The 26,857-nt window shown below is 38.9% G+C and overlaps 1 protein-coding gene across 2 annotated transcripts; it reads left to right on the top strand.

Annotated features, from left to right (window-relative positions):
- The first annotated feature begins 440 nt into the window (after positions 1 to 440).
- SAR1B (secretion associated Ras related GTPase 1B) lies at positions 441 to 26,429 on the top strand. 2 transcript variants are annotated; one of them, XM_054717842.1, is made up of 7 exons: positions 441 to 559; positions 10,222 to 10,297; positions 13,754 to 13,873; positions 18,189 to 18,254; positions 21,819 to 21,922; positions 22,953 to 23,084; positions 23,355 to 23,468. In XM_054717842.1, the coding sequence occupies exons 2-7, from the start codon at positions 10,240 to 10,242 to the stop codon at positions 23,451 to 23,453; spliced, it is 579 nt and encodes a 192-aa protein (XP_054573817.1). In that variant the 5' UTR covers positions 441 to 559; positions 10,222 to 10,239; the 3' UTR covers positions 23,454 to 23,468. The 2 variants fall into 2 exon arrangements, with proteins under 2 accessions (XP_054573817.1, XP_008140420.1); XM_008142198.3 differs by lacking the exon at positions 23,355 to 23,468 and adding an exon at positions 25,787 to 26,429 and having other exon boundaries at positions 444 to 559.
- Positions 26,430 to 26,857: the final 428 nt, after the last annotated feature.

Raw genomic sequence — 26,857 nt, 5'->3', positions numbered from 1 at the left:
GTGTATTTCCAAAGTGTATTCTTTAAAAATGATGTCACCGTCCAGCCGGTGTTGCCCAGTGGTTGAGCGTAGACCCAAGCACCAGGAGGTCCCCAGTTCGATTCCCCGTCAGGGCCCATGCCCAGCAGGGGACGTGAAGGAGGCAGCCCTTGATGTTTCTCTCTCATGGATGTTTCTGTCTCTGCCTCTTCCTGCATCTCTCTGAAATCAATAAAAACACATTTTTAAAAAATGATGTCACGGATAATTTCCCCAAGTTAGGGACCGCTATTTCCCTCTCTCTTTAGTCCCATGGGCCCCGGAAGCCCCTTTGGGCCAGTGTGGGGAGACCGGGCTGCGGGGAGATATGCTTAACTGGGGGACTGGCGGCGGAACCCCTAGGAGGCGGAACTTAAGCTGCCCGGTGCTACAATCCTGCGGACAATCAGGAGTGAAGCACCCGCGGGTCCGGAAGGAGTTGATGTGCGCTGGGGCAGCGGCAGCCATCGCGCTTTGCTGTTGGGCTTCGGAGGGTGTAGGGCTGACGCCAATTAAGGGATCGCGTTCTCTCCAATCGCAGGTGAGTGACGACCTCTCCTCCTGGGAGAACCGGCGGGCGGCAGCTGTGGGTCCCGAGGAAGGCGCACTTTTTGGGTCTGGGCTCATCCAGAGTCCCCTCCTGTGGCGGGGCGAGGAAGGGGCGCCTGTTTTTCGCCCCGGAATCAGGCGGCGCGAGGCAGGATGGGTTCCTTTTCTGTTGTGCGGGGCCGCTGTGAGGGTCCTCTGGGCAGGACACCGCTGCTGTCAAACGGTGGGTTATTTCAGGAAAGAACGAGATGACTCTAAACTGCAGGCAAGCCCTTCCTTGCCCTCGGCCTCGGTTTCCTCACCTGGTAAGGTGAAGGCGGCAGGAATCTTTGACAGCTCAAGAGGCTGACACTGCGTGTTGTTTTCAGTCTCCCAGTTAGTGAAGGGGCACACTGAGCTTTACTACTAGTAGTTGACGTCTTGCCACAGCTCAGGTCCCACAGCTCAAGTCCCGTTTGAGTGGGAAAAGATCCACTACTAGGGGAAACTGTAATGATTCATAAATTGTTCCAAGATTTTACAAGATAGAAATTTGTTTTGACAGCAGCGAAAACTCTGACATTGTAGGCCAAAAAAACCAAACTCGTCAGAAATATAAGGTATTTGGTACGTGGGCAAACTGAGGTTAAGGAATCTTTTTATCTAGAAAAATTAAAACTAGTATTATTTGCATGTTGTTAAATCAGAGTCTGTACTCTGAAGAATGTTGCCTGTTCAGTGTTACGTACCAGTTAAGCGTAAGTCACATTGAAGCAAATGAAAGAAAAGGAAAGGAACATTTATTGACTACTGTTTGAGGGCGCTAGCTATGCTCACAACAATCCACCAAGGAAGGTAGTGGTATCATTTCTTTTGTACAGAGGAGGAATAAAGGAAGGTTTACAATTTGTCAGTTATTAGTGGTGCTGATGTATCAAAGCAGTTGTATAAGTAATATTGTTTAGTGGATTTGCATTCATTACTGAAATATTTTGAACTTCAAAAATTTTCAAGTTTATAGTTCATTGGCATTTTCTGAGTTTGTGGAAAAGGAAGGTGTTGCCTTTATTTTAGAAATGTTAGAGAAGTGTTTTCAATAATTATGAAGATTAGCAGTTTAAATAAGGTACATTTTAACTTCCCTTTCCTTGCATTTCAAAAGCAAGAATTGAGACAAATGATTGGGCTATTAAAAATAAAAATCGCTGCCACATCATTTGAAGCTTACCAATCAGAATTCTATAGTAATGATTATTTTTCCACCCTCTTCTTTACATACACTTGTCTGAAACTCATTTAAATTATTTCTCTGCAAAACATTATTAAGCAAATAATTTTAAAATCACAGTGTTGAAAAGTTTTTTTTCCTTGTGTATAGCTTTTAGAACAATTTCAGTTAAAAATATTTTAAGGATTGAATTTGTCATTGCTTATGTCAATTTTCATTAAAGAAACATTTTTATTGATTTCAGAGAGGAAGGGAGAGGGAGAGAGATAGAAACATAAATGATGAGAATCATTGATTGGTTGCCTCCTGCCCCCTACTGGGAACCAAGCCCACAACCCCCCCCATGTGCCCTTGATCAGAATCGAACCTGGGGCCCTTCAGTCCGCAGGCCGATGTTCTAGCCACTGAGCCAAACCAGCTAGGGTAATTTTCATTTTCTTAATTCAGTATAGGCAAGTTCATTACTCACATACAACTTTTTTCATAATATAGAGATTCCCCCCCCCTTTTTTTTCATTCTTAAAAGAATCCTACTATTTATATTTGTCACAGATTTAACTGTCTTTCAATGGGGTGTCACTTTTTCCCTAGAGGAAACTTAGTGTGTACTTTTTGTTCATTACATTAACTAAAAGGTCTTGTTCCATTATTGTAATTGTTATGTATTCATTCCTAAAATGTTTTCTTGATTTTTTATTTGCATAACTGCTTTAAAACTTTAAAGGCTATAGGAAGAAAATTTAACAATATTAGGGGAGACTATTTATAAAGCAGTATTGTCTTGAAACGTTGAACATTGTTACTCTCTATCCTTAGTAATGCACAGGGTCTTGCTGAAATTCTGCAAAACATGGTCAAGAAGACGTTTTGGCCTTCTTTTTGTTTTTTTTAAATATATTTTATTGATGTTTTACAGAGAGGAAGAGAGAGGGATAGAGAGTTAGAAACATCGATGATAGAGAAACATCGATCAGCTGCCTCTTGCACAACCCCTACTGGGGATGTGCCCGCAACCAAGGTACATGCCCTTGACCGGAATCGAACTTGGGACCTTTCAGTCCACAGGCCGACGCTCTATCCACTGAGCCAAACCGGTTTCAGCTGGCCTTCTTTATATTTCTAGTATTTCAATTAGAGAGAGAGGTATATATAATTTCTAAATTAGCTTACAGATAGTATACTCATGGATTTTGTACTCTTTTTTTTTATTTGTTTGTTTATTCTTTTTCCCCGACACCCTTCCCCCTTCCTCCACTTTCCCCCGGCCCCCTGAAACCTGTACATGATTTAATCATAAACCTGACACAGTTAGGTCAAAAATTATGATTAATCTCTTCTAGTGAAATTTCTTTTTACCTGGAGTTGAAGGAAACTAGTCTGGTGACAGTGTTGTTAATATTTAAAATAGAATCCGAATATCATTAAAAACTTGCTCATATTAAAAGTTGTTAATATATTTTTAAAATTTTTTAATTGATTTGAGAGAGAAAGAGAAATTTTTGTTTTTCTACTTATTTATGCATTCATTGGTCGATTCTTACATGTGCCCGCAATCTTGGCATATCAGGACAGCGCTCTAACCAACTGAGCTATACCAGACCAGGCCTAAAAATTGTTAATATTGAAGTTAATTTGAAAATTGGCATTTAAAGTTTTGTGCACTGAATTTTAATTAATTTAGTCTGAATGAGTTAATACCATATTATATTGTATAGTATTCAAGGTGTTCTGGGGTACATTATCATATTTAACCATTCTTACAACACTGAGGCAGGTGGTTGGTTATTCCCATTATAGTAGAAGGAAAATGGGGCTCAGAAAGATTGACTTTTCCAGAATAATAGTATTTCAAAATATGCATGTTAAATCCATATTTTAAAAATTCTAGATAGGTACTCTATCCATTTTATCATAGCTCTACCATACTTTATTTACAAAAGTTATTAATGTATTGATTGTATAATCCTACTTATTATCGTATTTGCCTCGTTAGACTATCATAGCTTTTATTTTCTTTCAGTAGTACTTTTTGGAGTATTTGTATCCTGTTGTAGTTTATTTATTTTTTCCCTTAAAGTTTATACCTAAATGGTTCTGCCTAATTACTTATATAAATTTGTTGTAAATATTAAAAGGCCATGTAAATTTATAAATTTGACTAATTTTTAATATTATCTTTATTGAGTAGTTCCTGTATCATAAAATTTACCCTTATAAATACAGTTCAGTGTTTTTAGTATATTCACAATGTTGTGCAACCATCACCACTGTCTAATTCCAGAACATTTTGTCACCTCCAAAAAGAAACCCAGTACCCATTAGTAGCCACTCCCAGTTTTCTCTTTCCTTCCTGTCTGAAAAACACTAATCTACTTATTCTAAGGATATGCCTATTTAAGAAGATTGTTTGTTGTTGTTTTTTTGTAAGAAGTTATTTTTAATCTGAGAGGTTCTATTCCACTATATCCTTTGCACTGATTTTCATGTTACATGAGTAGATCACTTTTCCAGTCTGTATAGGGCTTTTCCTGTTTGGTGTTCATGCAATAAATAAATCTGCTGATGTGTATATGTTTCCTTGTTCTTGACCTTTGCTCTTCACATGTCTTAATAGGGTGTTCAGGTGTTGTGTAACCAGTTCTCAGGGCTCAGATGTCTGTTTGTGGCTCAGTAACTTTGATTCTTAGTCAGGCATTTTTATCTCTACTTTAAAATGACTGATGACTCCCAGCTTGTTTTAAGATTCTTAGAAACCTCGAGTTTTTAGAAATATAGATATCTCATTATCTTCTAAAGCAGAGTTTCCCCATATGTTATTAAATTATTTCTTTTGGGACAAATTTTATAGCAACAAATAGGTGCCATTCTCTCTCTCTCTCTCTCTCTCTCTCTCTCTCTCTCTCTCTGTCTCTCTCTCTCTCTTAAGGTTAATCTACAGCCTTTTTTCTTTAAAGAGAGGTAGGGAGGAAGGGAGAGGGAAACATTGATGTGAGGATGTGAGAGACACATCAATTGGTTGCCTCTTGCACAAACGTGGCAGACTTGACCCAGCATCGAACTTGAGATCCTCCCATGTATAGGAGGACGCCCCCAACTAGCTGAGCCACGTAGCCAGGGCCTCTCTTGAATTCTTGAACCCCACATTCGCCTCTGTTTTGCTGGCACAGTTATGGCCCACCTCACCCTTTTACTACATCAATGCCTGCTTTTCTACTAAAGGCTTCCTCTTCTCCCAGTTCTATAGTTTGAGAACCCTATCGATTCCCATTCCTATGCACCACTGCCTTTGTACCTTTTCCCACTCAGCCTGAACTTCTGATCACATCACCTTAGTTTCTCTTACTAGTACTCTCAATTTCCTATTCCCTTGTCTTTTATTAGGTCCTGTTCTGGAAGTCCATAATCCTCCTTCATTCAATGTTCTCTAAAGTTAAGCATTGTTGGAGAGTGAGGGTGGGGCGGAGTGGGGGAGATTGGAAATCAGTGCAGATTGGTACTGCTAAAAGTTTTTCAACTCCAGCCAAGCACTTGACTCTTCTTTTAACTTGATCTTTTCCTGCACAGTGGCTATTTTAATACTCACTCTGCTCCTCAGAATTCCTCTACACCCCTTCTTCACTTTTGGAGTCAGATTCCTGCCACCTCCACTATACATACCTGGCCCGCCTTTCTTGTAATCTTAGAGGACTCGAAGTGCTCTCAGCCCAGTCTCCTCTTGAAACTTTGCCCCTTTGGTTAACACCTTCCTTCTCTTTCTCTCTCATCTTTAATCTCTCCCTTTCCACTAGCTCCTTCCCTTCAGTTTATCAACATACTCTAAGCTTCACCTTTCCTTAAAAAGAAAATCTCATTTCCCTCATTCCATCTCACACTTTTTAAAAAACTTTTTTTTTTTTTATTTCAGAGAAGAGAGAGGGAGAAGGAGAGAGATAGAGAGATAGAAACATCAATGATGAAAGAATCATTCATCAGCTGCCTCCTGCATAACCCCTACTGAAGAATGAGCCTGCAACCTGGGCATGTACCCTGACCAGGAATTGAACTGTGACCTCTGATTCACAGGTTGATACTCAACCAGTGAGTCACACCAGATGGGCTCATCTCAAACTTTTTGAAAGAGGAATTTCTCCTTACTGCCTCCGCCTATTAACCTCCTGCCCCATTCACTTTTTTTAAAAATATATTTTTTATTGATTTCAGAAAGGAAGGGAGAGGGAAAGAGAGATAGGAACATATCCTGCATGCCCCTATTGGGGATTGAGCCCGCAACCTGGGCATGTGCCCTTGACCAGAATTGAACCCGGGACCCTTCGGTCTGCAGGCTAACGCTCTATAGTATAAAGTCTATACACTTAGCCAAACTGGCTAAGGCCCATTCACTTGTTAATACAGAACTAGATAGTAAATATTTTGTGCATTGTATGTCATTTGATCCTTTTTTAAAATATATATATTTTTTATTGATTTCAGAGAGGAAGGGAGAGGGAGGGAGAGAGAGATAGAAATATCAATGATGAGAGAGAATCATTTATTGGCTGTCTCCTGCATGCCCCACCCGGGATCGAGGCCACAACCCGGGCATGTGCCCTGACTGGGAATCAAACCATGACCTCCTGGTTCATAGGTGGATGCTCAATCACTGAGCCACGCCAGCCGGGCTCATTTGATCTTTATAACACCATGAAAGGTTTTGCAGAAGAAACTTGTAACTCGTTCAAGGTCAGTTAATGAATTGTGTAGATAGGCTCTGCTGTACTGTAAGTACTGGCCTTAGGCTGTCCTGTATTACTGCGCCACTGCAGGCTGCTCATGCTCTCAATAATTGTCTTCTTGTTACCAAAGCCAGGTGGGACATTTCTGCAGCTGTATGTGATGGGGCTAACTTCTTTGCTTTCCAGTTTTTCCACTGCCTCTTCTAGTTCTACCTTCTACCCTTCTGGAGTTCTGTTGGTTCTTCCACCCCTATCTGTCCCTTAAAGACCATCTCAAGTGATGGTCTTTCAGCTTACAAACTTCCAGTGACTCTCCGTCCACATGTATGGGGTGGCCACATAATTTAACACCTAAATCAGGACCCTTTTGAGAGTGAAAGGGAGCACTATTAATAATTACACTGAGATAACTGCTGAGACTGTCCCCAGTAAACTGGGAATTATAATCACCCTGACTATGCAAGTCAAGTCCAAGATGACATTTTGATGAAACCATTCTGGAGGGTGTGTACAAATGGGAGAAACAAATTTTGAGATTAAGATAGCAGTTTAGGAATGTGACATAAGGTTCTTGACTAGGTGGTTCTCCTATGGGAATCAAAGAAAGTTTGAGTCTTCTCCGTAGAAATTGGTAGAATTGGGGAATAATTGGATGTGTATATGAGGAAGAAGGATTATACGTCAAGAGTCATGAGCTGAAGTGACTAAAAAATGGTATATAATACTTTAAGCAAATTTTAACTTTTTTTTTTTAAATATATATTTTATTGATTTTTTACAGAGAGGAAGAGAGAGGGATAGAGAGTTAGAAACATCGATCAGCTGCCTCTTGCACATCCCCTCCTGGGGATGTGCCCGCAACCAAGGTACATGCCCTTGACCGGAATCGAACCTGAGACCCTTGAGTCTGCAGGCCGACGCTCTCAAATTTTAACTTTTTAAACTATATGTTGCCCTAGCCGGTTTGCTCAGTGGATAGAGCCTTGGCCCAAGGACTGAAGGGTTGTGGGTTTGATTCAGGTCAAGGGCACGTACCTCGGTTGCAGGCTGATCCCAGGCTCTGGTTGGGGCACATGCAGGAGGCAACCAATCAATGTGTCTCTCCACCTTGATGTTTCTCTCTGTCTCTCCACCTCCCTTCCACTCTAAAAATCAATGGGAAAATATCCTTGGGTGAGGATTAATAACAAAAAGTCAGAAAAATATGTTTTCTTTTTCTTTAGAGTCACTATATGGGAAAGGGCCTATAAGTGGAAGTCAGAAAGACCCAGGTTTGAAACCTAGAGGTGCCAATCACTAATAGTTGAGTTATACTTATTTTAGTTTCAGTTTCTTCTTCTGTAAAATGGGAACAGTAATATATCCACTTTGAAAGGTTGTTAGGGTGGTTAGTGGTGACCTAGTACTGTGGACCATATAGAAGAAGAAATAATAATAGCAGCTAATACTGAATGCTTACTCCATGCAAGATGTGTAGTAGTAATTTGTTTGCTTTGTGTGTAGTAATTTATTTAATCTTCACAACCACCATCTCAGGTAGCTACTGTTAGCTCCATTTTACAGGTCAGGAAAATGAAGTAAACTTGCCTCAGGTGGGTAGTAAGTGGTAAAGTCCTGGCTCCAGAGCGCCTACTCTTAACTGCTAGACCATATGCTCAATAAATGGTAGCTGTTTTTGTTTGTTTTGCTTTTTTATTAAGTTGAAAGATTGAGTCAGTATTCTTTCTTATGTCCATATACATAGGTAGCAAGCATGGCCAAATACCTAAATTTGTCTGAGACTTGTTTATCACCCTGGCTCCTGCCTCACTGATTAGCACCCATTGATTTTTACTCTGTTTGCAGGTCCCTAACTCAATCATATCATCTAACAATATCTGACTTTTTGCTGTTCCCTTTCAGTTTTATACATTTATATAACTTATGAAGTGATCATCCCGATAAATCTATGATTCTCTTTGAAGAACATATATAAAATACCTAAATAAAAAAGATAAGCCACTTGTATATATTTTCTCTGACTACAAGTTTCAATTTCTAAATGACCTAGAATGATATTAGTAGAATGTGGTGTAATTTTCAACTTGAGTAAAACAAGAACTAAGGTATTAGATTGTTGTATGTACTAGAGGCCTGGTGCACAACCCGGGACCGCTGGCTCCTAACCACTTGCCTGTCTGCCTGCCTGCCCCTAACCGCTTCTGCCTGCCAGCCTGATCACCCCTGTAACCGCTCCCTTGCCAGCCTGATTGACACCTAACTGCTCCCCTGTTGGAGCGATCACCCCCAACTGCCTTGCCCTGCAGGCCTGGTCGCCCCCAGCTGCACTCCCCTGCAGGCCTGGTCCCCTCCAGCTGCCCTCCCCTGTCGGCCATCTTGTGACAATGTTATGGTGGCCATCTTGTAACGACATGGGTGGCCATCTTGTGAGGGCATGAGGGTCAATTTGCATATTACCTCTTTATTATATAGGATAGGGTGTCCCCCAAAATGCATATACACTTTGAATAATTATAAAAGCAATATTTTTTAAAATACATTTCATTTTCAAAATTGAGCTCTCAGCTGTTAAAGTGTGTATACATTTTTTGGGATACCCTGAATATATTGCTGTTGTAGATCTCATTCTTGTGATACTGACACATGAAGCTTCATAGTTTGCCAGTCACTGTCTTAATCAGGAATCAAATGATTGCAGGAACAAAATTCTGCTCATGCTTGTAAGGAGAGGAGGGTAAGGAAAGGTTTATTGATCGAGAAGGCCTAGCTTGAGAAGATAAAATTTTTTTTTTAAAACATTCAGTAATATGATTAAAATTTGAAAAGTGTAAGTAAAAGATAAACACAGAAATTTACCACCTGGTACCAACTACTTCAAAAGACCAAAAGAGATAGAAAAAGGGTTTTTATTCCATTAGGTATAATCAGACTTTGAAACTTATTTTATCATAATCTTTCTTCTCTTCTTTCTCTTCTTCCTGCTCTTCTCGCCCCCACTCCAACATTTTTGGTAAATATTCCATAGGTCATGTGTACTATAATTAATTTAATTTGAACATAGATTATTTCTAAAATTTTTCTTATATAACACTTTGATGCACATCTTTATATATAAAGCTTTTCCATATTTAGAACTATTTCTTTTTTAAAAAATGTTTTTATTGATTTTATGTTTGAGAGAGAGAGAAAAAAATTGATGGGTTGCCTATTGCACACCCCCTACTGGGGATCAAGCTTGTACCCCGGGCATGTGCCCTGACTGGGAATCCAACTGGCAACCTCTCCATGCATGGGAAGACGCTCAACCAACTGAGCCACACTGGTCAGAGTTAGGACAATTTCTGAAAGTAGAATTCTTAGGTCAAATGGTATCAACAGATTTATTATTGCCAAATTGGTTTTGAGAAAGATTTGTAGAAGTTTATACTGCCACTAACAATGCCTCTTTTACCACACCTTTTCTAGTCCTGGCTGTTACAATTCTTTTTCTTGTTGATAACTTTTTTCTTCTTCTTTGTCTTGGTTTCTTTGATGGGCAAAAATGGTCTCTACTTAATATTTTAATGGCATTTTTATGCATCAGTATAGATCAGGTTAGACCAGCCTGGATAAGAGTGTTTAATTCTTTGTGGTAAGATTGTTATAGGGTTATTTACTCAGAGTTTGTTAATGTTGTTATTTAATGTATATTGGCATTTGATGTTGTCTACTAAATTCAAACATGTTTTTTTCCAGACCCTGTAAGATTTGGATATGTCCTTCATATTTGACTGGATTTATAGTGGTTTCAGCAGTGTGCTACAGTTTTTAGGTAATGTTGGCTCTTTATTCTCTATTGTTATCCATGTAAGCCTACTTATATAAAAGTGCTTATTTGTCTAGAGCAGTGGTCGGCAAACTCATTAGTCAACAGAGCCAAATATCAACAGTACAACAATTGAAATTTCTTTTGAGAGCCAAATTTTTTAAACTTAAACTTCTTCTAACACCACTTCTTCAAAATAGACTTGCCCAGGCCGTGGTATTTTGTGGAAGAGCTACACTCAAGGGGCCAAAGAGCTGCATGTGGCTCGCGAGCTGCAGTTTGCTGACCACGGGTCTAGAGCCTCTTTATATATACCCAGTAGTTAAGAATTTGATCTTTGAAATTTAAAAAAAAAAAGCCCTAGCAGGTTTGGCTCAGTGGATAGAGGGTCGGCCTGCGGACTCAAGGGTCCCAGGTTCGATTCCGGCCAAGGGCACATGCCTGGGGTTTTGGGCTTGATTCCCAGTGGGGGGCATGCAGGAGGTGGCTGAGCAATGATTCTCTTTCATTGTTGATGTTTCTATCTCTCCCTCTCCCTTCCTCTCTGATATCAATAAAAATATATTTAAAAAAAAGAAATTATAAAAAAAAGTTTAATGACTGATTGTAGCTCTTATAAATTATGTAATCTTAGGCAAATTACCCAATTTAGCTTTAGTTTCCTTATCTGTAAAATAATAAGTCCTACTTCTTAAAATGGTTAATAGGAATATTACAGGGTGGGGCAAAAGTAGGTTTATAATTGTTCGCATGGAAAATAATACAGCAATTAATAAATAATAGCCCTGACCTGGTAGTTCAGTTGGTTATGCGCTGGTTCAATCCCTGGTCAGGGCACATACAAGAATCAACCAATGAATGCATACATAAATGGGACAATAAAAATTGATGTTTCCCTCCCTCTCTCTCTCTCTCTCTCTCAATAAATATACATTTAATGCCCATATATATATATATATATATATATATATATATATATATATTATATGTATACCCCTTCCTCTCTCTCTAAAATCAATCAATAAAAAATTTAACAAAAAAATGCCCTGGCCAGTAGCTCAGTTGGTTAGAGCTTCATCCCAATACACCGAGGTTGCAGGTTCGATCTCTGTTCAAGAATCAACCAATGAATGCATGAATGGTGGAACAATAAATCGATGTTTATTAAAAAAAATTTAGTCCAACCCACTGTACAGATTAAAGTTTAAATGTTCTAGGTGTTCCATTTTGGAATCTTATCCAATATACGTTTGCTATTTAAGGGTGGTAAGATTGATTGCATTGGTTAGAAACAATCTATGTAGAAACCTTTTTAAAAAAATAATATGTTTTTGCCCTGGCCGGTTTTGCTCAGTGGATAGAGCGTTGGCCTGCAGACCAAAGGGTCCTGGGTTCAATTACGGTCAAGGGCTCATACCTCGGTTGTAGGCTCCTCCCCAGCCCGGGCTCTGGTTGGGGCTTGTGCTGGAGACAATCAGTCAGTGTGTTTCTTTCTGTCTTTCCCTTTCTCTCTCTCTTCCATTCTCCCTAACAATCAATGGGAAAATATCCTCTGGCGAGGATTAACAACAAAATTTTTTTTATTGCTTTTAGAGAGAGAGGAAGGGAGAGGGAGAGAGAGAGAAAATCTATGAGAGAGAAACATCAATTGGCTGTCTCTTGCACTCCCCCTTACTGGGGATCAAGCCAGCAACCCGGACATGTGCCCTACTGGTTATGGAACCGGTGACCTCTTGGTGCATGGGACAACGTTCAGCCAACTGAATCACACTGGTCGGGCTGTAGAAACCTTTTAAGAAATAAAAATGTTTAAAGAAGTTACTAGTCAGAATTCATAAAGATCAAATAAATAACTTATCCCAGCTCAAGTAAATATGGAAGATAATATTCCCCTAAGGATCCGTATTGTTAGTTGACCTATGAATCAGGAGGTCACGGTTCAATTCCTGGTCGGAACACAAGCCCAGGTTTTGGGCTCCAACCCCAGTGTGGGGCATGCAGGAGGCAGCCAATCAATGATTCCCTCTCATCAATGATGTTTCTATCTTTCTCTCCCTCTCCTTTTCTCTCTCTGAATAAAAATAAATAAAAATATATTTTAAAAAAGAAAAACAGGATATCATTTTGGTGGTGATGTTGATAACGGGGGAGGTTATATGTGTGTAGAAACAGGACACATGGGAAATCTCTGCTTTTCTGTCAATTTTGTTGTAAATCTAAAACTGCTCTTAAAAAATATTTAAAGAAAAATAATAAGGTTCAATATGGAATGACAGTAAATGCCAGAGTCTATAATTTGGTCAATGCTGTCTTTTTTCTATTTATATATGATTTTATCAATGATTGGTTATACATCTAAAATTATGTGTTTTATTTTGTTGCTTAGTTTTATGCAATCCTGTAAACCTTAATCTTATTCTCAGGGAAATTTGACAATGAACAAAACTGTTACTGAAAAACTTACTGTAAATTTTTGTTTGTTTGTTTGTTAATCCTCACCTAAGGATATTTTTTCCATTGTTTTTTAGAGAGAGTGGGAGGGAGGGAGGGGAATGCAGAGGAAGAGAGAGAGAGAAACATGGATGTGAGAAAGACATCGATTGGTTGCCTCCACAGGTGCCTGACCAGGGCCCAGGATGGAACCTGAAACCCAGATACGTGCCCTTGATCAGGAATCGAACCTGCAACTCTTCAGTGTTTAGGCTGACTGCTCTAACCACTGAACACATTGGCCAGGGCCTCGCTGTAATTTTTATTGTCAAAAATACTTAATTTATTTTCATCCATTAAATTTTCTTTATTTTTTCTTTTGGTCTACTTTCATAAATACATTATTTCAATAATTTTATGAGTGGGAAGACACATATATTTACCCCCAAATTGTCAAGGGGACGGATTTCGGCATTACAGATAAGTTTAGATAACACACACATTCATTGATAGGGGTGAAGTTTAGTTTTGTAATGATTTGATTTCCCAAATCATAATATATTTAAAATAGCTCTTCAAAACTAAATATTGGTTAGAAGTCCCAAGTTTATTCAGGCCAGTATATAAAGTCTTAAAAGTTCAAAAGGTTAATAGGTGTTTCTTTATTAAAAAAATCAGAGTAATTAAGAAAAGTATCTAAATAACTAAACTGTTAATATATTTTATTGAGCCTTAACCGGTTTGGCTCAGTGGATAGAGAGAGCGTCGGCCTGCGGACTGAAGGGTCCCAGGATTGATTCCGGTCAAGGGCATGTACCTTGGTTTTGGGCACATCCCCAGTAGGAGGTGTGCAGGAGGCAGCTGATCGATGTTTCTCTCTCATCTGATGTTTCTAACTCTCTCTCCCTCTCCCTTCCTCTCTGTAAAAAATCAATAAAAATATATTTTAAAAAATATATATTTTATTGAAGGTCATTTATTTGGATAATCTGTGTCAGATATTACTTTGATTAATCAAAGCTCTCTCTATAGGATTATATAAGAAAACTGGTAAATTGGTATTTCTTGGATTGGATAATGCAGGAAAAACAACATTGCTACACATGCTAAAAGATGACAGACTTGGACAACATGTCCCAACGTTACATCCCAGTAAGTATATTCCCCCATACATTGTTATTGTTATTGTTATTACTTTATCTAGTGATACTGATTCATAGGCGCTAACTAAAAATTTTTTTTGTTTTGGGATTTTTTTGTGTGTGGATATATTATAATCAGGTGATTTGACCAGCTCTTAAATAGTAAATAATAGGTAACTTCACTACCAGAAGTATATTTAGATCTTGAAATAATGCTCAAATCTTCTTATCAGTTAGTACACTCTTCTCCAGCTAAAGCAATTAAAAAGTTACTATCTCAGCAACTATGACATAATTAAGGTCTATCCAACCAGATATTAGTTAGGCTCTATAAGTCACCATAACTTTGTTTACATACATAAGTTTCTTTCAGATTTTAAAGCTGTGCTATTTTAATCATTATTCAGTGGACAGATTGTAGTTGTTTTCTTTTCTTTCCAGATTACACTCTTATACTTTACTGGTGACTCCATTTATTAACCAATTATTTTTCTAGTCCTAACAACTTCAACAATACCTAATATAAAGGTCATAGAATTATTCTGAAAAAGAAGTCATATATTGATATACTTATGGAAAGTTTTAAAATAATTTACCATGCTTTCTTTAAGAAAGACTTCCTGAAAGACATTAATAATGACTTAATACATACCATCATATATATAAGGTTATGTAATAGGTACCTTTTGAGAAACTAAAGTTAAAGTGACAGTTATTACAAAGAAGCCTAAAATATCACTGGAAATCACTTTTACTGTTGAAAAGACTGAGTTACGTAGACACAGAATTTAAAGACAAGTTAATCCACAGATTGATTATGAAATAATGAGCGTGGCCTTAAATAATGAGTATAAAATTGAGAACTGCACCAAAAAGTAGGTAATACGACAGTTATTTACTTCAGTAAATAAAGTACAAAGTAGGAGAACAGAATAGAACAAAGTAAGATTTTATCTATAAAACTATTAGTGGTGTTGAAAAAGGAAGATTTTATAAAATTGACAAATCTTTTTTTATATTATGAGAAGAGAATGGGACTTGGCAAATAAGATTCTGAAATAACAATACTGTGCAATTGAGTTTATAAAATTGTCTGCAAAAACAACAGAAATGGAAGAGACTACAAAGTGGTCTTATATTATGTATAAGTCATTTTTAAAATTTTTTGATGTTGCTCTCTTTTACCTATTCAACAAATATTTATTGAGCACCTACTTTATGCCAGACATTATTCTAAGTAGTAGGAGTATAAGCAGTGGCACAAACAGTTGCTGTCTCAACCTTCCTGCAGCTCAAGTCATCAAGTCAATTTATATTTTTCAGTTAATCAAAAGCAGATGTGAAAAAAGTAGCATATATATTCTACCCTATGATCTGGCAGTTCCACTATTAGTTATTTATTTAAGAGAATAAGAACATATGCTCACCAAAATCATTGTACAAGAATGCTTATACTAGCTTTATTTGTAATAACCAAAAATTGGAAACATCTCAGGTATTCATAAAAAAAAAAAAAGAATGGGCCCAGCTGGTGTGTCTCAGTGGTTGAGCATTGACTTATGAACAAGGAGGTCATGTTTTGATTCCTGGTCAGGGCACATGCCCAGGTTGCAGGCTCGATCTCCAGTGTGGGATGTGCAGGAGGCAGACAATCAGTGATTCTCATCATTAGTGTTTCTATCTTTTTCTCCTTCTCCCTTCTCTCTGAAATGAATAAAAATATATTTTAAAAATATAATGGGTAAACAATGGACTTCTACTGAACAAGAAAGAGGAAAAAACTCCTGATACATACTTATGCATATTATACTGCATGGAAGAAGCTGGTCATAAAAAAATTACATACCGTATGATACTATTTATATGAAATTCTAGAACAGGCAAAACTGACCTGTGGTGGCAGAATTCAGATCAGTTTTTTCTGGGGACTGACTGGGAGGGGGCTAGAGGAAATTTCCTGGGATGCCAACAGTGTTCTATGTCTTAAATTAATCAAACTGGGACTTCTTTAATAAAGCAGGGAATATAACCATAGTTTGCCAACTACATCCAACCACTATCTTTTCCTTATGGAAAGGAACACACTTGGACCACAAATTGCATTAATTATTTATTCTATTGGCACTCTACGTACAGAATTTTTAACAAGATAAACTACTCTGGGGCCTTAGCAGTTATACTGAATAGTAAACAATTACACTGAACCTTTCATTGTAATTGTAGGGGACTTCTGCTTTTGGCCACGAGGGAGTAACAGAGTCTGGAATTACATTCCCATTGTAAACAACTAGAAAACTGGACAAAAAGATATACTACAACTGTTTTTCAGATATTGGGCAATAGCTAGCACATGACTATGATTTCTGAGAGAAGGAAAAGAAACCCTTCTTTATTTACGTTTTTTCACAGGAGATAATTTTTAGACCATGGGGCAGGGAGATGAAACCCAAACATAGCCCAGTAGTTTGGGTGAGTTGAGGAGACAGAGGCCAGAATTTGGAGAGGCAGAGGTGACTAGACTTTGCTGGGCAAGAGTACCCGAGAGGAATGAGCTCTGCAGAGAAAGAACTTCAAACATTTTTGTGGCTGAAAACCAATCTGTGCACACATAGTGTAAAACTCCACATAGCCAGTCACAGAGCAGTTTCTGGAGGAGGGACTGGAGCAGATCTGTTAGCCAAATAGTTCCAAGTGCTTACACGGCACCGGAAATCATTCACATTCCCATCAGCCAGATGGGGAGATTTGGTTGAATACACAGGGCATTTGATAGAAACTCCAAAAGGGTCCTACCTTAGTAATGGATTAAAGTGGCCTCAAAGTAAAGGCTACTTTAAATCTTTCCTAACAAAGCATAAAAACTGATCTGCAATCAACTGCCTGCCAGAACAAAGTCCACTTTCTTCAAAAGAATACAGCAAAATCCACCATCTAATAAAAAGATTACTAGAGCCCTGACTGGTGTGGCTCAGTTGGTTGGAGCATCGTCCCTTACACCAAAGGGTTGTAGGTTGGATTCCCCGTCAGGGCACATACCTAGGTTTCGTGTTTAATGCCCGTCTGGGTGTGTGTGTGTGGGAATTGCAGCCCATCGATGTTTCGCTCATGTCAATATTTCTCTCTCCCCCTTGCCCTCTTTCTAAAAAAATCAATGAATATACCTTTAGGTGAGGATAAATATAAAAAATTACTAGACATGCAGAGAAGCAGGAAAATATAAGCCATAATCAGGAGAAAAATCAATCAGTAGAAAGAGGCCCAGAATTGACAAAGATGATAGAATTAGCAGATAAGAAAGTGAAAACAGCTGTTATGAATATGCTCAAGGATTTAAGGAAAACATGAACATAACGAGAGAAATGGAAGATATAAAAGAAGCAAACAGCCATGGCTGGTTTGGCTCAGTGGATGGAGCGTCAGCCTGCGGACTGAAGGGTCCAGGGTTCGATTCCGGTCAAAGGCACATGCCCGGGTTGCGGGCTCGATCCCCAGTAAAGAGGGTGTGTGTGTGTGTGTGTGTGTGTGTGCAGGAGACAGCTGATCAATGATTCTCATCATTGATGTTTCTATCTCCCTCTCCCTTCCTCTCTGAAATCAATAAAAAAATATATTTTTAAAAAGAACCAAATGGAACTTCTAGAAATAAAAATAGAATATCTGAAATGAAATTTTCACTGGATAGGCTTAATAGCAAGTTAGACAGTGCCAGTAGTGCAGAAAGAAAGACCAGTGAACTTAAGTCAATGCAATAGAAACTATAAAATGAAGCACAGGGGAAAAAATGACTGAAAAACAAGGAACAGAGCCTCAGTGACTTCTGGGACAATATCAAGCTGTCTAGGAGACCTATAATTGAAGTCCCAGAAGGGGAAGGTAGGGAGCAGAAAAAATATTTGAAGAAATAATGGCCAATTTTTAAATTATATTTGTGTTTGTCATTAAAGACTGTCACATATAAAATTTGACAGCCATAAGAGAAAATTGTTTATTTCACCTGTATCACTTAAGCTGACTTGCAGGAAATTATTAGGTTGGAAGAATTCACAAAAAATAATTGCCTGAATAGATTAACATTTTAGCAGGAGAAATAGAGAAGGAAAAATAAATAAGTGATAGATTTGTGGTGGGTAGAATTGAATATTACCTTTACTTGTGTTATACCATCAATATGAATTGGAGTATATCTAATTACAATAAAGAATTATTTTATCAGTTCCTAAATGTTTGACCTTTTTTTTCAGTTAACGTAAATCAAAATTAGCAATATATACCATGAATGGATTTCTGATTTTCATGTTGTAAAAATATTTATTATTATTATTTAGCTTCAGAAGAACTAACCATTGCTGGCATGACCTTTACAACTTTTGATCTGGGAGGACATGTTCAAGGTAAGATTCTATTACTCTTGTAGAAGCTTTATTTTAACTTAATAAAACCATGATCATTGTGTTTCAGTGCATGAAATCTCATTCTACTCAAGGAAAGCCAGAGTAGACTTAAAATTTAGGAATTATTACCCCTAGATAAATGCTTTAAAAGCAAAGGGTGATTTTTATGATACTCCTGGTCAATTGAAGTTTGAATTGCTTTTGGTGGTAAAGAAAATGAGTAAAATTGAGCCTCCATTTTTCTCTCTGCCCTAATCCATCTCTCACTTATTATCATAATCATGTTATGAATATGTTACTGCTTTGTATGAAAAACCTTTAGTGGCTAACTCATTATCTATAAATTAAAGGCCAAACTTATTGATCTGGCATTTGGGATTTCTATGATCTGGTTCCAGTTTACTTTTCAAGTCTTTATTTCCCACTATTCCCCTTCCCATTCTCTTTATTCTAACCAAACCAAACCCTCTTGGTATTCTCCCACCTCTGTGCTTTTGCTCATGCCATTCCCATCTGCACATGAGTGACCCACATTTAGGGCCCAGGGTGAGTGCTGCTACCTTCCCCAAGGAGCTGCTTGCAGGTGGAAGTGCTCTTGACTGTACTTCCACAACATGTAGGGCGTTTGTGTACATGTCTGCAAGTTTGAAAGGACTGCCTTATCTCTTCTCCTAAACTTTCTGAGACTAAAATCTGTTCATTTTTTTATATTCCCAAAAGGACTTGGCAGTACCCAGCACATAGTAATTCATAAATAAAGAATAGTACAAAGTTGGTGAGCATTCTAAAAATCTCATATGATAGATAGTTGAAAAGATTTTAAGTGGCTGTGGCTATGAAAGCACATTTGAGCCCTAGCTGGTCTGGCTCAGTGGATAGAGCATCGGCCTGAGACCAAAGGGTCCCAGGTTTGATTCTCATCAAGGGCATGTACCTTGGTTGCAGGCTCCTCCCTGTCCGGGGCCCTGGTCAGGGTGCATGCAGGAGGTAACCAATCAGCGTGTTTCTCTGACATTGATATTTCTCTCTGTCTTTCCCTCTCTCTTCCACTCTCTCTAAAAAATAATCAATGGAAAAATATCCTCGGGTGAGGATTAAAAAAAAAAAAAGGAAGAAAGAAAGCAAGCACATTTGAGACATAATTGTTTGAAATACATATACAGGCAGTCCTTGGGTTATATCGGACTCGACGTACTTTGTTTCGTGGTTACGTTGCCATCTCCCATCCTATCAAATAAAAGAGTAATATGCAAATTGACCATCACTCCAACACACAAGATGGCTGCCCCATGTGGACACAAGATGGCCGCCACAAGATGGCCAGCAGGGCAGGGCAGTTGGGAGGGACCAGGCCTGCAAGGGAGGGCAGTTGGGAGCGATCAAGCCTGCAGGGGAGGGCAGTTAGGGGTGACCAGGCCGGCAGAGGAGGGAAGTTGGCGGCGACTGGGCCTGCAGGGAAGTCCAGTTGGGGGGGACCCAGGCCTACAGGGGAGAGCAGTTGGGGGGGACCAGGCCTGCAGGGGAGGGCAGTTAGGGGTGACCAAGCCTGCAGGGGAGGGCAGTTAGGGGTGATCAGGCTGGCAGGTAGAAGCGGTTAGGGGCAATCAGTAAGGCAGGCAGGCGAGCAGTTGGGAGCCAGCAGTCCTGGATTGTGAGAGGGATATCCGACTGCCTGTTTAGGCCTGATCCTACTGGGATCAGGCCTAAACGGGCAGTCGGACATCCCTTGAGGGGTCCCAGATTGGAGAGGGTGCAGGCTGGGCTGAGGGACATACCCCCGCCCCCGTGCACGGATTTCGTGCACCAGGCCTCTAGTTTATTTATAAAAAAAAAAAAAAGTTCCGCCATTTCAACATATGTACATTCACTGAGTGGCCAGATTATTATGACCTCTGAATGCATAATAATATGGCCACTCAATGTGTGTGTGTGTGTGTGACCACACACTAGAGGCCCGGTGTACGAATTCGTGCATGGGTGGGGGTCCCTCAGCCTGGGCTGTGATCGGGCCAATTGGGGCCATCTCACCCAGTCCCAATCGGGGCCAATTGGGGCCGGCCAGCTGGTGGGAGGGACCAAGGGGGGTTGGCCAGCCACAGGAGGTTGGCTGTGGGAGTGCACTGACCACCAGGGAGCAGCTCCTACATTGAGCATCTGCCCCCTGCTGGTCAGTGCGTGTCATAGTTACCGGCCAGTCGTCTGGTCGCTTAGGCTTTTATATATATAGATATATATGTTAGAGGCCCGGTGCATGAATTCGTGCATGGGTAGGGTCCGGCCAGCCTGGCCAGGGGGAGGGGACATGGGCGGTTGGCCGGCCTGCCTGCTGGTCGAACTCCTGGTCAAGGGGACAATTTGCATATTAGCCTTTTATTATATATGATATACACTGAGTGGCCAGATTATTATTTTTTTTAATATATTTTATTGATTTTTTTTAATAGAGAGGAAGGGAGAGGGATAGAGAGTTAGAAATATCGATGAGAGAGAAACATCGATCAGCCGCCTCCTGCACACCTCCCACTGGGGATGTGCCCGCAACCAAGGTACATGCCCTTGACCGGAATCGAACCTGGGACCCTTCAGTCCGCAGGCTGATGCTCTATCCACTGAGCCAAACCGGTTTCGGCCAGATTATTACGTGTTCAGAGATCATAATAATAATCTGGCCACTCAGTGTATGTGCTTTATGTTTTTTATTATTTATTTACCACAGTAAAGGTCAGGAATTGTTATCTTTCTTTTAAATTTTTTTCACTGTTTCACTTCATTACTGCTGTGTGTGTGTTCCATGTGAGTGACATAGGTGCTTACGTAGGTGGGTTCCGACTTATGGCGAAAATTGCATTATGTCACGCCGTAGGAACGGATCTCCGACGTAACCCGAGGACCTACTGTAAAGTAATTTCTAGAATATAATGATTACAGGGAATTAAAATCTAATGGAGCTCATCTGAGACTTCATTTCTATATTGTTTTAAAGATATGTCATAAAACTGAAGTCAGAGAAAAAAGGTATTTTTCTCTAGGGCATTCCAAAAACTTTTCTTTAGAAAAGAATGTCATGGAAAAAAATTACCATATGTTTTTATAGACTTTAGTTTATTTCTGTTATGAGTACGACAGTATGCTTTTATTATTTTAACTTAAGTCTGTACCTAGTACCAATTTCCTTCTGCTACTGACTCCAAATTTATCCCCAGCAAAAAAATAAAACGAAAAACTGATAAACTAGAAATGTAAAAAAATGAATACTGCATATGAAAATAATAGCAGTTCTCCAATGAACTTAACAAGCATCATTGTCCATCATTGGTAGCAGATATGAATACTACTTATAAAACATGGGAAAATTGGGACAAAGTATTGACTTGCCCACAATCAAGGAAAGCCTGAAATTTGTTCTGGAAAGATTTGGCAACACTAGGTAAAAGATTAACTTGAGTATATATGAAGTAGCAGCAGCTAAGGGATAATTACACTTGATATCTTATTGGACTCTCATCAAACTATCTTCTAGGTTTGACTAGCAAATAAAATCTAACCTCTAATTGTTTTTGTTAGCTCGAAGAGTGTGGAAAAACTACCTTCCTGCTATCAATGGCATTGTATTTCTGGTGGATTGTGCAGACCATGAAAGGCTGTTAGAATCAAAAGAAGAACTTGATGTAAGTTAAATAATTAAAACTAAACAGTTGGATTACTAGTAAGCCTGAGGAAATAGGTTGGAGATCTAGGTATTAGAATGCAGCTTTTCTGTAGTCTCTGATGTAACTCCTGGCAAGTTATGGAGCTCAGCGATTATTTAGAATGCAGAGGGAGTAGCTATTGAGGAAGTACTAACGCAGACTTCTTTCCTGAAGACTTGAGCTCACTCTGGGCATTGTGTCCTTGTAGTATATCTCATGTTTGCTACATTCCTGGAGTGGCTTGGTCTTGAATACCCGATCATCCTAGGCTGCCAGTTTCTTATGGAGTTGGCCAGAACCTGGAAATGGTATAACATACCATCTTTGTCACCACTCCCAGGAATGAGCCAGGCCATGGGTAGCTACTTCCCTTTACCTCCCCTAGATCAGATGCTTTTAAAGGGGCTCAGGAGCAGCAAGCAAGGCCAATGAGAGAGCAGGTCCGTGATTTGAAGGTTGGATACCTCTGCCTCTGCCAGAACAGGCACGGAAATACTTGTTCATGCGAAAAAGTCCAGTTAGGTTCTGTGGTCATGCAGCAGGGTTAGGGAATTACTGAGTTCCTACCTTATGCCACACACTATACATATTACCTCATTTAATTCTCAAATCCACTCCATAAAGTAGGTGCTACTACTCCATTTTCTGTGAACTTCAGTGAGACCTATTTGTCCAAGATCTCACAGCTTGGAAGCAGCAGAACTAGGAATGAAATCAGTCTGCCCATTTTTAAGGCGTTGGCTCTGGTCGCTGTACCTCACTGATTCACAGAGTGAGCAATGTGAGCATCCACAGAAGGAGCCTTAGGAAGACAGAGGATTCAGGTGAAGGGTTCATTGAGCTCACTTAAAATTGGGGAAAAGTTTGCCAAAGAAAGCTAGCAAAACTGACATGTTATGATAGAAAACAAGTCCTTGATGCTCATTTGGTATCTTGTCAAAATAAGCCCCTCGGATGGTTTCATATCAGCATCGGTGTTTCATTTTGCTTTCATGTTTGTTTTTTTCAGTCACTAATGACAGATGAAACCATTGCTAATGTGCCTATACTGATTTTTGGGAATAAGATCGACAGACCTGAAGCCATCAGTGAAGAGAGATTACGAGAGATGTTTGGTTTATATGGTCAGACAACAGGAAAGGTAAAAAAAAAAGTTTGACAAGTATGAATACTTCATTCAACAGTATATTTTTATCTTCTGAAATAGTTTATTTCAACACTACCCCTAACAGTAATCATGTTATTAGCCTAATTGGTACAATCTGGATCCTTTTTAAAAAAAATTAAGGTATAATTGACATATAACATTATACTAGTTTCATGTGTACAACGAAATGTCTTTTTAGATTACTATCATCCAACTACTCAAGCCCTTCATCTTTTTTGTGTTTTTTTTTTCCTTAAAAACTAGCATTTACTCAACATTACTAATCATCAGGGAAATACAAATCAAAACCACATTGAAGCGGGCTTGAGGGAGTCAATGGGGGATAAAGAGGGACATATGTAATACTTTCAACAATAAAGAATTATAAAAAAACAAAGCACACTGAACACTAGTCATAACGGCTGTTATAAAAAAGTTATCACATGTGTTGGCAAGGATGTGGAGAAAAGGGAACCCTTGGGCACTGTTGGTTGGGTTGTAAATTGGTATAGTCACTGTTGAAAACAGTATAGAGTTTCCTCAAAATATTAAAAATAGAACTACAATATGACCCAGCAGTTCCACCTCTGGGTATTTATCTGAAGAAAATGAAAATACTAATTTGAAAAGACATATGCACCCCTATTTTCAGTGCAGCTTTTACGTTGCTTCTGTATCTTGTTTACAGTAGCCAAGATACAGAAGCAACGTAGGTGTCTGTCAGTAGATGAATAGATAAAGGAGGTGTGTGTGTGTTACGCTAAAAAAGAAATTTTGCCATTTGCGACAACATAGATGATCCTAGAGGACATTATGCTAAATGAAATAAGTCAGACAGAGAAAGACAAATACTGTATGGTTCCACTTATATGTAGAATTTAAAACAGAATAATGCAAAAACAGACTTATAGAAATAACACCAAAGGGCTGCTTGCCAGAGGGGTGGAGGATGAACGGAAGGGTAAAAAAGGTGAAAGGGAATATAGTCAATAATATTGTGAAAAGTTTGCATGTTGACAGATGATTACTTGAATTAGTGGTGTGCCCTGGCTGGTTTGGCTCAATGGACAGAGCACTGGCCTGCAGACTGAAGGGTCCCAGGTTCAATTCTGGTCAAGGGCACATGCCTGGGTTGCAGGCTCCATCCCCAGTAGGGGGTTTGCAAGAGGCAGCCAATCAATGATTCTCTCTCATCATTGATGTTTTTATCTCTCTTTCCCTCTCCCTTCCTCTCTGAAATCAATAAGAATATATTAAAAAAAAGAATTAGTGGGGTGATCACATTGTAAGATATAAAAATGTTGAATCACTATACTGTACACCTGAAGCTAATATAATATTGTATACCACCTATTCTTAAATAAAAATACCTGTCATTTATACATTTTGGGATGTTTTATTTAAATGTCCTCACTGTTTTTTTTTTTTTTTAATATATTTTTTTATTGATTCAGAGAAGAAGGGAGAGGGAGAGAGAGATGGAAACATCAATGATGAGAATCATTGATAGGCTGCCTCCTGCATGTGGCATGTGCCCTTGACTGGAATCGAACCCAGGACCCTTCAGTCCACAGGCTGACGCTCTATCCACTAAGCCAAACCAGCTAGGGCCTCACTGTTTTCTTTATACTACTGAATGTGACCTTTTCTTGGTGATAACAAAAATGTCAAAGCTCATGCTTATGGGAGACTAAATCAAAGCTTTCAAAGTTTTTTTTTAATTTAAATAGATTTTTATTGATTTCAGAGAGGAAGGGAGAGGGAGAGAGAGATAGAAACATCAGTGATGAGAAAGAATCATTGATTGTCTGCCTCCTGTACGCCCCACATTGGGGATTGAGCCCACAACCCGGTCATGTGCCCTGACCGGGAATCGAACCATGACCTCCTGGTTCAGAAGTCAACACTCAAACACTGAGCTACACCAGCTAAGCTAAATAAATTTTCAAAATTAACCACCAAATAATAAACTTGAATGTTTAAGCATACCAGTAGTGTATTTAGGCCACCAGTTTAGTGTGTAGGCCCTGAGCTCACCAGAGATAAAAATAAAATGTAAATTTGGGCATAGGAGTGTTTTGGGTTTTCTGAACACATACTTAATAAACTTTAAGATGCATTATTTTTGCATTCATTTCCACTAGAATTTATTCAGGAGAGGGTCCTTAGTATTGAAAAATCCCAGAGTTGAGGGCACTCTTCTGGTTGCTAGATTGGATGTTGCTAGATTCATTGACTGCTTAAAGGCAATTAGATCTTTGAATGAAAAAAATTTTTTTTCCAGAGTTTACAAACAAAATTTCCTTGGTTTACATATACTCTGATTTTAGAAATACTGCAGCCTGTAGAAGGAAACTCTTACGTTACACAAGGTAGACTTTGGTTTGTTTCTGTGTCTTTTTAATAACTCAATTACATATTAATTTTAGGAAATGCCTTGTTTAGTCATAAACCTACATAGAGAATATTCATTCTTAATATTTGTGAAGCCAGTTGAAGTAACTTGAAATTTTTCTCAGTCAAAGATTATTTTCATTCCTGTATGCCTCACAAGCCCACCTTTTTCCCATTTGGTCCTAAAGTGGCTTTATCCAGTCACCTTTTGTTCTATGATACATAAGCTATAATTCTGCTGGGGAGTGGGGCTTTTATTCCACAAAGGTTTCATCCAGCATAATGTTTGTCTTCTCTTCTAGGGCAATGTATCTCTGAAAGAACTGAATGCCCGGCCATTAGAAGTTTTTATGTGCAGTGTGCTCAAAAGGCAAGGTTATGGAGAAGGCTTCCGCTGGATGGCACAGTACATTGACTAATACCACCAACCTGCCTCAGGTCCAGGTCTTGCCATTCAGGCCTACTCAGAGATTTGATTGTTGAACATGCATAACTTGAATTCAATAGACTTTTGTTGGTTAGAAAACAGATATTTTTTAGATTAATAATATTATATCAACTTAATTTGAGTGACAATTGAAAACTGATTCAAGTAAGTTTGAATATCACAATGTTAGCTTTCTAATTCCATGAAGATAATTAGTTTTTACTGTTTGTAATCTGACATGACCCCCAGCGCCATTTATAAACAGCGACTTTTCAGCAGTACATTTGAAGCACTTTTTAACAATATGAAACTACAAATATAAACTATAATTAAAAGCTCATCATGTTAAATTTTTTATGTACTTTTGGAACTAGTTTTTAAATTTTAGATTATATGTCCACCTATCTTAAGTATACAGTTAATAATTAGCTTATTGATGATTGCATGATGCCTTACAGGTTTCAATAATATTTTTTCTTATGCAAACGTCATGCAATAAAATAGACCCTTATGTTTGGCATCTTTGTTGGACAAATGTTTCGTTTTAATGTGTCTTATCTAGCTAGTATGCTCTGAAATGGAATATTTATTATACACATGAGGTGGTTGTTGGGAAAGAAGATTGCTTCAGAATATTTAGAATAATGTTTCAGTTCCTAGAGACTTTTGCATTTACCAGGGGATAAGTTGTGCTTGATTGTACTTTATACCACATTTATCTCCGAATCCTGTGCATTTTAATCAGTAACACGACCATTCCCAGTGCTGACAGGGTCCGTGTCCTAGTCCCTATGGGATTGGCCTTCTGAAGAACAGCACGTCTTCTGGTACACCACAGGTTGGATTTGGTTTGCTAGGCCCCCATAGGTCCGTTCCAGTTGTGTAATTCTCCAGTGCTCCAATCTTATTGATGCCTGGTTTGGTAATCTGTGCCTTGTCACCAAAT

This window comes from Eptesicus fuscus, chromosome 6 (genome assembly GCF_027574615.1).
Source record: "Eptesicus fuscus isolate TK198812 chromosome 6, DD_ASM_mEF_20220401, whole genome shotgun sequence".
NCBI classification, from domain to species: domain Eukaryota; kingdom Metazoa; phylum Chordata; class Mammalia; order Chiroptera; family Vespertilionidae; genus Eptesicus; species Eptesicus fuscus.
This window is presented reverse-complemented; position numbering and strand designations above follow the sequence as displayed.